The following is a 14,050-nucleotide window of genomic DNA, read 5'->3' as shown; positions in this document are numbered from 1 at the left end:
ATTAGTGAGTCTTCTTTAAGTCCAGTCATTCAACTAGTACAGAATCCTAACATAAAGAGAATCTGGTTCACATCTCTCCCTTACTCTAAAAAGAGAATATTGGAGATTGTTTGGAACTTCTCTGAAATCTAGGCATCACATCTATGGCCATTACTCCATTATCTACCAGTTCAAAAGGAAATGGCAAAAAGAGAAATAGTTATTCTGACATAATCTATTTTTGAATAAGTTATGATATTTCTTAGTGATCAATATTTCCCTTTTCTGACAAACCACCCCTTCAACAATAATGCTCTGGAGCTTTGCAAGGAATTGGATTTAAGCTCAATTAAAGCCAGAAGGGACCTTTGAACATCGGATAAATGTCAGAGTTATAAGGGAGGATAAGACATAGAATATTAGAATATTGATTTTTCAGAGCTCAGAGGCCCTTTAAAAATCATTAGTGAATGAATGAATGAAAGAAAAAAAATTTATTAAGTGCTTGCTGTGTACCAAATAGAAAAATCCAGACAATCCCTGCCCTCAAGGAGCTCACACTAGAATGGGAGGAAATAATTCTTTGCAGGTTTAAAGTAGATGGTTGAAAAGGACTAGAAGCCCTAAGGTTTCTGCAGCGGAGTGGATGGCAAGGCCCAAGGGATTTTCAATTATTGTCATAGATCAGATAATAGTGCCCAAGAAGAGACAGAGCAGATGATAAGACCTATAGGACGGTTAGGAGGCAACAGCAGGATGATGGAAAAAAAGAGATTGTTTTTGAGTTAATGCTGTTAATATACCAAGAAGTAGTATATTAAACAAAAGCAAGGACACCAAAGGGGGAAAGGTGAAAAGGAAAAGAAGTTAGATGGTCATCATCTCACCAGAAGGAACAGAATTGTTGACTTCTAGCTCATTCAAGTAGTTGGAGTTGTCCAACCCCCTCATTTTCTAGATGGGGAAACTGAGGCCCACCAAATGAAGCTATTTCACATTTTAAAGCCTTGTATAAATGCCAGAATAATTATATAGATGACAACTCTCTCACCTATGATATGGACCATTTATTCCAGTAAGACCTCAGTATCTGTTGGATAATTCTGCACACATTGTACTCTTTACCTCCTCACTTTTGGCTACATTATTTCATGTTTACACAATGATTTAAAATTTATAAAGCATTCCATCACAACATCCCTATGAAGCTGGCAATGTAGCTATTGTTCCCCTCATCTTGCAGCTGTAGAAACTAAGCCTCGGAGATGTTAAGTGACTTGCCCATTGTCACATGACTAGGAGGTTGCCAGAGACAGGATTCATACTTAGGTCTTATGGACTTCCAGACTAGCACTCTGTATTCTACTTCACTCTATCCCCCAATTCCTTTTAACCCCTACAACTGTCTCAGAGACATGCCTGGCTGTGCAGAATGGGTCAGAGAGTATGAGGATGATCCCCAGCCCAGCTCAGCTCAAAAGCACTGCTCTCACTATCATGGTCCCTATGTTCACCATCATCATTTCCACCACTGGGAATATCATCCCAATCACCACAATCATTATGGTCACCATAGCCCTCAACAGCATAAAAATGATTATTACTAATAATAACATAAAAAATAAGTGTCGATAAGTAGGGCATAGTGGATAGTAGATTCAAGAGAGACTGGGGTTCAAATGCAACCTTTGCTACTTACGGATGACCCTGGGTCAGATCAATGAGTCACAATTTTTTCATCTGTAAAATGGAAATAATATTTGTAACAGTTCCCTGAAGCCATTATTAGGAGCCTAAAATGAGCCTACATATATAAATCACTTAGAAAACTTTAATGAATTGTATATATTGGTTCTTTTATTAAAATCATTGCCACCAGCAGGTCCTCAGGACCACTACCATAGTCACCATCATTTTTAGGATAAGTGGATAGGATAGAAGGGAAGGTATTCCAAGACAGAGGGATAGAAGTAGAAGATGACAAAAGACCTCCACACATATCTCAGAGGTCATTGGCATTCTCATGCCCTGATGGCTGACTTTTGCCACATGGGGTATTTGAAAGCATCATGCCAAATCTCTTAGACCTATAGCCGATTCCTTATGAGTAAGTTTCATTGGACCCCTTCATATCTTCACTCATTCTCAAGCTTTTGTTCCTTTTCAGGTGATGAGTATCCTGAGCAACCCAAGTGGGGTACCCCCACAACCCCAGGCTGACTTCTCTATCTCCCCACTGCATGGGGGTCTGGACACCGCCAACTCCATTTCAGCCAGCTGCAGCCAACGCAGTGATTCTATCAAGTCCGTGGACAGCCTTCCCACTTCGCAGTCCTACTGCCCCCCCACCTACAGCACCACTGGCTACAGTGTGGACCCTGTGGCTGGCTACCAGTATGGCCAGTATGGACAGAGTGAGTGCATCTCTTCCCCCTCTCTGCCTATAGGGATTCTTACCCCGATCCGACTTGGTGTTTCACCATGCCCCAGCATTCTAACCCCTGTCTCCCTAAACTTACGACTCCTTTAAAGAGGCAATTGCTACTATTAATTCACTGACTCACCCAAACCTTCATTCACCCAATCAGTAAACCATTCTTTCATCCATTTGTGCATTCAAGCATTCATTCATTCATTTAAGAAATATTTATCAGGCATTTACTCTGTGTAAGGCCCCATGCTGGGCAGAATGAGGACTAGGAGACTATAAAAAAAAACCATAGTCTTTGTCCTTCAGAACACATCCTAGAGGATTTTCAGAGATTTCACTCTTGCCCCCCCTTCTGTACTGGAGACCTTCTCTTTATCATCTGTTTTCACAGTCCAGCCATCTGACCCCAGCCCTCCTCTTCCCCCTTCAGTCCTCTGCATTTCTTATTTCTTTGGCTGAGTCTTCTCCATTCTTGAGGTGTATACCCCACTGCATCCCTACCCATCAGGACTAACTCCGGGGCCATTAGGATTTGGGAAAGAGGCCTGGAGAAGGATGAAAATAGGGTCTGCTGTGGGAAATGTGGACTCAGAGTCAGAAAAGCCTAATTGTGTGATCTTGGGCAAGTCCCTTCCCTCCTTTGGTTTCCAAATGAAAGCCATCTTGGCACGATGGGGAAGAGCTTTGGGTTGGAGTCTCAGCTATCTATCAGTTGGGTAGTCTTGGGGAAAGAATAATAGAATAGATCTAACAGGAGAGTTAAAGTAAGAAGGCCAGCAACAGGAGCCTTCCCTGCTCAAGCCCTCAGTTTCCTCACATGATGTGGCCAGATCTGCCTCCTCTGGTCCATTCTGAGCCCCAGTTTCTGAAAAGTGGGGAACTTGTGGAAAATTGGGAGGGGAAAAATCCATTTCCTGGGGTTATCAAAGAGGAAAGTACTTTGTAAACTCGAAAGCGTTATAGAAATGGGAGTGATTATCCTTCTGTCCCCGGAGCCTCGGGCCCCCCTCCCCAGCCCTCCCCAGCCCTCCCCAGCCCAGGCAGCTTCACCTGCTGGTGTCAAACTAATCAGAACGACGTGTGGCAACCCGGGGAGACCCGGCTGGGGTTAAAGGTGTATCCTTCCCCGGCCCCCCCTCCTTAACTTGTCCTCGGTGACCCGGGACTGCACCTCCCCCCCACGCCACCCCACCAATCGTACACAAACCCCACAACGCCCCTTTAATGTCCTTAATTTCTCTAACTAAATGGGAACCGGCTGCCGGGGGATCAAGAGCAGCTTTCGACCCCCGATCTCCTGGGGGGGGTGTTGGGGGGGCTCTGCCTGCCCCGCTCCTGTGGTTTTTTGGAGGGAGCTGGAACGGCGACCCCCTGACCTTCCCCTTGCTCCCGATCGGGGAGGGGGGGGGAGACTGGTGGAGCCGGACACATGTTAATGATCAAGACCCGAAACCAATTCGGAGAGCGAGGCCTGGCCCCGACGCCCCCGGCCCGGGTTAGTCACACCCCGTGTGCGCCCGCAGACCGAGGCATAGAAAATAAAGCCCGGCTAGGAAATAAAATTAGCTCCCCCCCCCCCCCGCCTTGGTGGAGTGAGAGAGGGAGGAAGAAAGGATCCAGGGAGATCAAAAGGGGAAAGGATGCGGGCTGGGGAGAATGGGGAGCAGGGCAGAAAGGAGGGCCTGTCTGGTTTAGAGAAACCGCCTGGAGGATGTGGGCCAGGAAGCCCCCCTCAGTCCTGCCCCATGCTATTCATTCCATCTCTGGACAGTCTGCCCCACTCTGGGGTTGTCGCCAGGATTGGGGGGTTCCATCTAATCGCCTTCAGCTCTAGATGCCCCCCCATTCCCGAGCTTCCCAAGAACCATAGAACCCCGGAGTCTGGCCAGGGCTTGGGACACACGTGAGAGAGGGATGGAAGAGACAGGGCTTGGGGGGCCTTAGAACGTCAGCTCTGGGTGAAGGCTTGGGGCACGGAGAGGAGGGAGGAAAGGGCCCTAGAACGAGGACTGGCAGAGCCCTGGGAAAGGGTGCTGCAAAGTCCAATGGGATCTTGGGAGCCGGTACCTGTGGACTTCGGGACAGGGCGGTCGGAATGGGGAGGAGCCCCGGAACCCCGGGGAGCAGAACTGGGAGGCACCGTGTCATGGCAAAGCCCAGAGGCAGCTTAGAAGGGGACGTCAGAGTCGGGGGGCGCTTGAGAGACCCGGTCATTTTACAGACCACAAAACTGAGGCTTACAGAGAAGGGGCCAGAGTCACCACACTGCTAAATACTGGCACCCAAGCCTAGTCTCCTGCTTGTGATACCGGCACATTCCCTCCTCCTCCTCCTCCTCTTCCTCCTCCTCCTCCTCCTCCTCCTCCTCCTCCTCCTTCTTTCTTTTGCATTTTTACTTCAAAATTATTTGATGTATGCACATATATCCATAAGATATCTTGCATATAATATATAATATATACGTAATATACACACATATTATACATGTCTTGACAAACAGGGACATCTGAACTTAACATCTGAAGTAACTTCCTTATTAACTCAGCACCTATCATGTAGCAAGTCATTAATTTATACTTTTTTTGTCCAGAGAGGGTGGGGGTATATATACTGACATATATATATACAAATATATGTGTGTCGTATATATGTATTATATATAATATTAATATATTACATTATAATATATAATATGTAATATATTAAATATATAAAATAATCTTGACAAACAGGCACATCTGAACTTGACATCTGAAGTAACTTCCTTATTAGCCTAGTACCTATTATGCAGCAAGTAATTAACACATTTTTTGTACAAAGGGGGTGGGGACACACACACACATGTATGTATAATATATGTTATATACACACATATATATTTATTTTTATATATTATATATACATATATTTTTATTTTTATATATTATATATGCACACACATATATTTATTTATATTATATATATATTACATACACACATACACACACACACATAAAGTTGACAAACAGGTATCCAAAGTAACTCCCTTAGCCCAGTACCTATCACATAGCAAATATTTATTTAACATTTTTTTGATACTAAAGGGGCGAGGGTATACATCATCAACACGTCCCTTCCTCAAGAAAAAATTCCAAGTGAGTTTGTTGATTGTTAACAGAAAAGGGACTATGTATGACCTTTAAACAGTAACAGTGAACACTGACCTTGATCTGAGTTTCTTTGTTTCTGTGTTGAATTTTTTTTAAATGACTTCAAATCTCCAGTGGATGCTATTTCCACTACACTACAGTTCCTCCCCTCCCCTGATTTTTCCCTAATTCTTCCAGGTGATTAACTGATCCCAAGCCCCATATCACAGCACACTCTACTACCATAAACTGAAAAAGAGTTCAGTCCCAGAAGAGTGGGTCTTGGGAAATCTTTATTTTTTTTTCAGAATTCAAAGTCCTGTAAGATCCTTCTATTACCCTGGTACAAATTTTGGGGGCAAGAATGCCCTCCTTCAATACTTTGCCATCATTCCCATATCAATCTTCACACCAATCTTCAATGTAAGCTGGGAACTTATTTTTCAATTCAGAAACTGTTACCTTCTGAACCAGACTCCTCATTTTTCCTTCAAAAGCAAACTGATTAGGCCAGAAGCAGTTTTCAAAGGTCTCCCAACTCTGACATCCTGTGTTCTAAGGACCCTCCCAGCTCTGACATTCTGTGTTCTAAGGACCCTCCCTACTCTGTCAATCTCTTTGTAAATATGTACTGTTTCATGATTCACACTTATATACAAATCATTGTTATGTTCTGGGACAAAATTCTAGCTGAAGTTGCTTCTTTTGATGCTGTCCCATTCTCTACCAAGCACACCCAGAAATGATCTGTCCATCTAGCCATCCTTTCATTCCTCTGTCCTCCATTTCTTAGGGAGTAGGAGGGGGGGTTGGGGGGTGGAAGGGGGCGGATGCCAGATTAATATAGTCCTGGCGGTTCCCAAAGGCCAGGGCCGAGCTAATGGTGCTGCTGATAGAACGCAGAAGTGTGAAAAGAATTTTAATAGATATGACAAGTCTAATAAGAATTTGTGTCTAGAAGGGACCTCCTTTGGGGCCGGAGGCTGACGAGGCAGTGACGGCTGAGATTTGTTTACTCACTGGCACCGGCCCTCCGCATCTCCTGCCAACTCCTGATTAATCTAATTTGAGGCGTTTATAGCCAGGAAAAGAGGGAGAGGCAGAGGGAGAGAGACATATCGAGAGACAACGAGACAGAGAGAAGGTTTGACTGAGGCCCCTAATGAGGAATGTCACAGTCCTGCCCTTCCTGTCCCCCTCCTGTCGTCCCTGTCAAGGGGGAGACACACCGTGGTTCAGGATTAGTTGTCCTTCAAGTTGGCCCAGGGTTTGGAAAAGTCCAGTGGTTGTCACATTCATCCAAGTCACTCCAGCTCAATCAACACGAATCCAGCAGATCCTCTGGGTCCAAGGGGTGCTGTCTGGGATGGAAGAGAATAATCAGTCCAGGTCCTTGTTTCTCTGGGAGCCCCCATGAAACAAGCAGGGGAGAATATGAAAAAGTTCATTCATTCAAACAATATGTATTATGCACAACTGCGTAGAACATGGTGCTGAGTACTGTATGAACCAGGGAGTAGCAGAGGAATGTGAAGAACATTTAGAGCCAGGAAAAGATCACGGTATGGGGTGCCTTAGTCTAGGAAAGCTTCCCTGGGCAAGCAAGCATCTTGAGGAGGCCTCAAAGGGTTGACTTGGTGGAGAAGACAAAGGAGGGCAAGAGTCATTGGAGTTTCTCCTTTAGTTCCATCTGTCCCCCCTCCCCCTGGCCTTCATATGATCATGATCCACCAGTCACTGGAAAGCTCCAGTCCTTGCTCAAATTCAACATGTCAAAAACTGAATCACAATCACAGACTCTGAGAAGTGGAAGTGACCTCGGTGACCATCTAATCCTTGGCAACATATGAAGGCAACCCATCCAATTTGGGGTTAACTCAATTGTAAGGAAGAGTTTTCTGACAGTTAGCTCCAGGATGCCTTTCTGTAGGTTCAACCTATTGCTCCTAATTCTGCCCTTGAATATGTCAGCTCTTTAGTTCTTAAAGATACCTATCATGATCATATCTTGGGCCTTCCTTCCCAGTTACTTCCATCAGTCCTCCTATGGCATAGATTTAAAACCTGCATAATCATTTTTGTTTCCCTAGGGTCACTCTCTGGTTTATCAAAGTCCTTCCTAAAATATAGTGCCCAGAACTGGCCATAATGATCCATATGTGATAGTCATACTTCTCTTAATCCAGTCCAAGGTTACATGAGATTGTCTTTTAACCTATTGATTCATAGTGACATTATTGAAGTCCATTACAATCTCCAGACCTTTTGTAGACAAATTAGTCTACTCATGTCTCCTCCATCTTATAATTGTTGTATAAATATCTTGAACCCAGAGTCAGGATTGTATTTTTTATCTTGTTCAGCTCAACCCAAAATTCTAACCTGTTGAGAACTTTGGGCAATCTGATTCTTCCATCCATTGAATTAGTTCTCCCTCTCAACTTTGATTCAAATGCAGATTTGAGGAGCATGCCATCTATACTTCAATCCAAGGCATTGGACTTTATAGATAGGGCCAAGCACAGATTTCTGGGTGATTTCATACCTACTTTCAGCAGAAGTATTTATATTATGAACCCAGTCAATGAATCAGTTCCAAATCTAGCTACTGTCATTTAGCCCCATTGATCCATTTCCCCCCCACAATAATAACACAATAACACAATACTCAATTAAATGCATTATGAAGGTTATTCTGGAATGACCTTCAATGGATGAAGCTACTCCAGTTCTCCATGATTATTGTTTCCATTGCTAAATATTCATTAAACATATTTTTAAAATAATAGTTTCTTGAATTTCTCCTGGAGTCAAAATCAAACTTAATGAACTATTTTCTTTCCTTTTTGTCATTTCCAGTCCTGTATTAATCTACTTATTCTCTCTGTTGCTGTTCATTGTTTCAGTCATGTCTGACTTTTTGTGACCTCATTTAGGATGTTCTTGGCAAAGATATTAGAGTGGTTTGCCATTCCTTCACCGGTTTATTTTACAGATGAAGAAACTGAGGCGAACAGGGTGAAGTGACTTGTCTAAAGTAACATAGCCAGTGTGTACTGAAGTTGGATTTGAGCTCAGATCATCCTGACTCCAAGTCTGGTGCTCTCACCAGTGCACCAACTAGCTTCCCTTATTCTCTAGGCCCTTCTTTAATCCCAGAGTTTTTTCTATATTGGGATAGGGATTAACTGTGATTTGTTTGTTATGGATATCTCTCAGATGAGAAAACTCCCTCTTCCAATGCAGATCAGTACCTTCTCCCCAACTTTTAGTCTTGGAAAGATGTCTGGAGCACAGAGAGAGTTAAAGGACTTGTTGCATGTCATACAACCCATATGTTTCTTTTTGGGGGGGGGGCGGTGTTTTCAAGGCAATGGGGTTAAGTGACTTGCCCAAGGTCACATAGCTAGGCAATTATTAAGTATCTGGGGCTAGATTTGAACTCATATCCTTCTGACTCCAAGGCTGGTGCTCTATGCACTTTGCCACCTAGCTGCCTCTGACCCAGATGTTTCAAAGGCAGGATTTGAACCCAGGGCTTCCTGATTTGGAGACTGGTCTTCTATTCAGAACCCTTTTCCTTCATAGCTTTTGCAAAACTATTTTTGTCATGCTTCACTCTGCAGCTAAAGCTCATTCTGACCTTTGCAGTACTGAAACCACTTCAAAATTTTTTTATAAAATTTATTTATTAGGGGCGGCTGGGTGGTGCAGTGGCTAGAGCACTGGCCCTGAAGTCAGGAGTACCTGAGTTCAAATCCAGTCTCAGACACTTAATAATTACCTAGTTGTGTGGCCTTGGGCAAGTCACTTAACCCCATTTGACTTGCAAAAAAACCCGAAAAAAAATAAATTTATTTATTTATTTTGAATTTTATAAACTTTCCCCTAATCTTGCTTCCCTCCCCCTAACCCCCACAGAAATCAGTCTATTATTCTTTACATTGCCTGAAACTACTTTTACAGAATGACATGACATTATTCTTTGTTTTCATCAGCTTTTATTTCCAACTTCTGTACATATGTCTCTTTAAAAATCTTGGATTGGTGGGTGATTTTGTTGCTGGGGTTTTTCTTCATCACATCACTTCCTTTTGTCACTTTCTCCCCAGTCAATATCCCTTCTATAGAATTTTGGTCCACCTGCTTCTACTAACCTTCTGCTGAATCCTTTGAAACCTTCTTTCCCCCAAATCTAGGGTGTATGTTATATTCTGCCTACTCTTTCTCTCCTTTATCACAAACTTCCCTCCAATATTCCTATCATTTCTATTCCAGCAACCAGTTTTCTCCCTCTTAGAGATAATCAAATTTTGAATTTCTCCTTGTTTCACCTTTGGAAAGATGAAATGATCATTAAGTCAAGTCAAGACGTTGCTCATTATTCTGTTTTTGACTAAGAGAGAACTTTAGCAGATGTCTGGATCATAGAAGTCCTTCATCCTAATTATTTCATGCCTCTTTGCCAGACGTGATCTATTTCCCAAACTCCCCATCTATTTTCTCTTTTTTTGTCCTGGTTGTCTAGAATAGACTCCAATGATAAAATCATTTTTGATTGTTCCTCCTTTGATCTTTAAACAAATTCTCTCCAACATGCCTGGCCATACCAATTCTTGAATTTCCTCATATAGTATACTTTTTGGATATATAATGCCACCTCATTACCCCCTCTCTTTACCCTATATCTTTACTTGTCCTCTTGCTTTTGAGTTAGGTATATTCCCTTCAAGAGCCACAATCCAGTCATTGGTCTCATGCCAGCAAACATGTTATATGAGACAGTCTGGGAAGTCCTTGAGAGCTTGTCTTTTTACAACACCTCCCCCCCCCACACAGCAGTAAGTATAATATCTGAAACAATAAATTCTAGTCAACACCAATCAAATTTGCCTCCTTTCTATGGGTCCTCCTCGGGACCCATATTTAGTGTTGTTGATTCTCTATTGCATTTCTATTTGATTTAGACATTAGAGACCTCAGAGATTTTACTAATTCCTCCCTTTTTTAATTTCCATCTCCTATGACTCCCTGAGTATTTCAAATGTTGAGGCAATTTGGTACAATACAAAGAACATTGAATCTAGAATCAGAGAACCTGGGTTCAAATTCTGACTTCTGCCACCTGTGTGATCTTGAGCAAATAATTTAATTTCTCTGGATCACAGGTTTTCATCTGTAAAATGTGGGGATTGAGCTAAGATGAGTCTGAAGTACCAATACCATGCTCATTCCTTTCTCTGGACTTGGATGAATGGATGGATGGATGCATGGATTGACAGATAGATGGATAAACAGATGGACAGACAGATAGATGGAAAGATAAATGGATTGAATGATAGATGGATAGATAGATGGTTGGATGGATGGATAGATGGTTGGTTGGAATGTAGAATCATACAGAATCTCCTCTATGCCACACTCAGCAATTAGTCACTCAATCTTGACTGCAAGACCTCTAGTGAAAAGAAATCTACTGCCTCCTTTGGTAGTTTACTTATCTTTCATACCGTTTCCATTATTAGGATATTTTCCTTTGACCTCAATTCTTAATCCACCTCTCTGCAAAACTTATCCATTGTTCCTGTTTCTGCCTCCAGAAGTCAAGCAGAGCAAGTATCATTCCTTATCAATATACTAGCTTTTCAAATATTTTGTGATGTCTGTTATGTGCCATATGTAGACTGGTGAATGAATGATTAAATGAACGGAGAAATGGATAGAGGGAGGGAAGGAAGAAGAAAAGCATGGATGGATAGGTGGAGATGTGAGGGCAGAGAGATGGATGGTTGGTCAGACTAGATGAATAGAGGATAGAGATGTAAGATTAGAATATCAATTGCTAAATCTGCCTCTCTCCCTTTTTTTTCCTGTTAGCTGCTGTTGATTATCTGGCAAAGAACGTGAGCCTGTCTACACAACGTCGGATGAAATTGGGCGAGCACTCAGCTGTGCTGGGGCTCCTGCCTGTGGAAACGGGTCAAGCATACTAAAGCTCTGGGGTGTCCTATCCCTTGACTCCTGTATCCCCCCTACCCCCACCAGCCTCTCCTATACTCATCCCTGTGCCTCTCTGACCCCAAGTCCCAGATCCACTGATGCATCCTCTGAGGAAGTGGGACCAATAAGCCCCTGTCTCTTACTTGCCACCACCCTTTGACAAAAATCTGTGACCATAGACTATGAGGGATACAATTGCAGTCCCTCTGCCAGCATCTCCCTTTGCCCCTTGATCCCAATTTTAATCCCAGCTGGATAACTGGACTGATTTAACCCCCTGCCCCCACCCTTAACCTTGCTTTAAGCAATGGGTAGAACCCAAGCTGAATTATGACTTCTATAAGATTTCTGTCTCAGCCAAGGCCCTTCCCTTCACTTCCGATGTATAGACTTTATGAATGCTTCTCATCACAGAGGGTGCAGCAGGCAAGACACTTCCAAAGGTATAGGATCCTGGAGCTCTTGGCATGGTGGAAAGAGCACTAGATTTGGAGTTAGTGTCCCTGGGTTCAAATCCTCACACTGCCACGAATGACGTATGTGACTTTGGTCAAGTTATTTCTACTTTCTGAGTCTCTGTTTCTTCATTTGGAAAATGAAGGACCAAGGATAGATGACCTCAAAGGTGCCCTTCTAGTTCCAAATCCTATGAACCTTTGGAATCCACATGAAATGAAGGGGGTAACAAGTTAACTGTTTCCAAGGAGGCACCTGCCATACAGATGATGCCATTTGACCAGTAAGGCCCTGGGAATGAAGAGAGAGAGCACCCAGACCCAACCAGACATGCTGCTCTCCCTTTCCCAAGCTGATGATCTGTCCAGACAAGCATGATCAAAACGCAAATCCTTTAACCCTTCCAACAACAGAACCTTGGCAGAGAGGTTAGGATGGGCTGATGGGATGGAGCTGCCCGGTTCAGGAAGGAGACCTGAATTGGTTATGGCTAATAAGGGATATTGGGGCATGCCCTATGCAAGGGCAGGTGGTAGGGTCATGGAGAGACTTTGAGCCTAAAGGGAAAACCTTCTGGAAACTTCAGTGGGCTTGCATCAGTATCACTCACAATCCCACAGGGGCATAGGAGGCAAGTTCTGACATATCACAGAGAAGGCCATTCAGAAAGTGAAAGGCACTCAAGAGAGTAGGACCTTACTCAAGTCACTGGTACTTGGAGACATTGTATGCTGAAGCTATAAGCAAGAAATAACGGGCTCTGGATTTAAGCTCTGAGCTCCGGGTACCGTCCTTTCCCAAAACTGGTTTGCTGATTTCCATGGGACATCAACAGAAACAAAAAACACTTCAGTACCCCCAGCAAAGGACGACAATGTTTTCTTCAGGCCAGGCTGGACCTGATCCTGCAAGAGTGACTGACCACTTGAGCAGGTGCACAAAATATAGGATGCTAAGAAGGGAACTCTGGGTTTTAGATTTATCTTCCATTTTCTGGGGTAGAGGGGAGGGAACAAGGAAGTAGGGAGGGAGATGGCTGATGAGAAAATACTTAGATCTTTGTTACAATTGTATATGCCTCATGAGTCCAGTGGGCTCACCTGAGATCACACCTGTAGCTGAAACCCCCATCCTCAACAGACTTCTCCAAGTCCATTTCAGCAGGGGCCCACATCTTTTCTCCCCCAAAGATCCCTCTTTCCTTTATTCTTTCTCTTTATTCCTAGTCCCAGTCAAGAGTTGCCTTGCCTGTGGGATTTTCCTTCCCAGGGCAATTGACCAGGCATGCACAGGGGCTCAGATATGGTTAAAAATCCCCACAAATGGGAACTCCTCGCAAGTCGTGCCAAGTCCTTTCATTTCCTGTACTCTTTATGAAATGAACAGTAGCCACCTGCTCTCTAAGAAAACCCACTCCCTGGTTTCTCTCAGCATTCATTGGGAAGGGGATGGGATCCCTACCCTATCCTGAAGCAGCAACTTCCAGTATGAAGAAGATGGGGAGCTTAGAGGTTCACTGTTCAGAAACAGAAGCGTGTCTGTCCAGCATACCCCTTGGGTCCATTTCTCAGGTTCAACATAACCAGAGCTGTGGTTTGAGACCATTGGAGCTATATTGAAGAAAGGTTAATGAGAATGATGTAGGATTCTCCTGACCTCCAAAGATGAGGGAGAAGTTGCCTTTCTCCTGCCTTCTAGGATCTTCTAAAAGTCCTCCTTAAACCCTGTTCCTTTGAAAGCACAGCTTTGGAGAGAAAGTTTCAGGCTCCTGGCTTCCACTGGATCTTTCTGGAATCATCACCAACTGCATTAATATTTTTAGCTTTCATCTTATCCATCCTCTATTTTCTACTATCATAACTTTCACTATGGAATAGAAGACTTAGACTTAGAAATCTGAGCTCCAGATCTGACTGCTGCGTGATCTGGAGCAAGTCACTCATCCTCTTTGAGACTGAGGTTCACAGCCACTGAAATGCTCTGGGGCTCAGTTTCTTTTTTTATGGAAAGGAAGAGGTTGGGGCCAAATGACCCCAAAGGTCCCTTCCAGCCCTCA

General features: G+C 43.5%; 1 protein-coding gene across 1 annotated transcript in view; it reads left to right on the top strand.

Annotated features, from left to right (window-relative positions):
• Nucleotides 1-11,914, top strand: part of PAX7 (paired box 7) — an 81,471-nt gene extending 69,557 nt beyond the window's left edge. The window contains exons 6-7 of the mRNA XM_074216796.1: nt 2,147-2,393; nt 11,416-11,914. Of these exons, the coding sequence (XP_074072897.1) occupies nt 2,147-2,393; nt 11,416-11,531 (363 nt within the window). The 3' untranslated portion in view covers nt 11,532-11,914. The remainder of the gene's footprint in view (nt 1-2,146; nt 2,394-11,415) is intronic.
• Nucleotides 11,915-14,050: the final 2,136 nt, after the last annotated feature.

Source organism: Macrotis lagotis, chromosome 1, assembly GCF_037893015.1.
Source record: "Macrotis lagotis isolate mMagLag1 chromosome 1, bilby.v1.9.chrom.fasta, whole genome shotgun sequence".
NCBI lineage: Eukaryota > Metazoa > Chordata > Mammalia > Peramelemorphia > Peramelidae > Macrotis > Macrotis lagotis.
The sequence above is the reverse complement of the archived record's forward strand: the minus strand, read 5'-3'. Positions and strand labels throughout refer to the sequence as shown.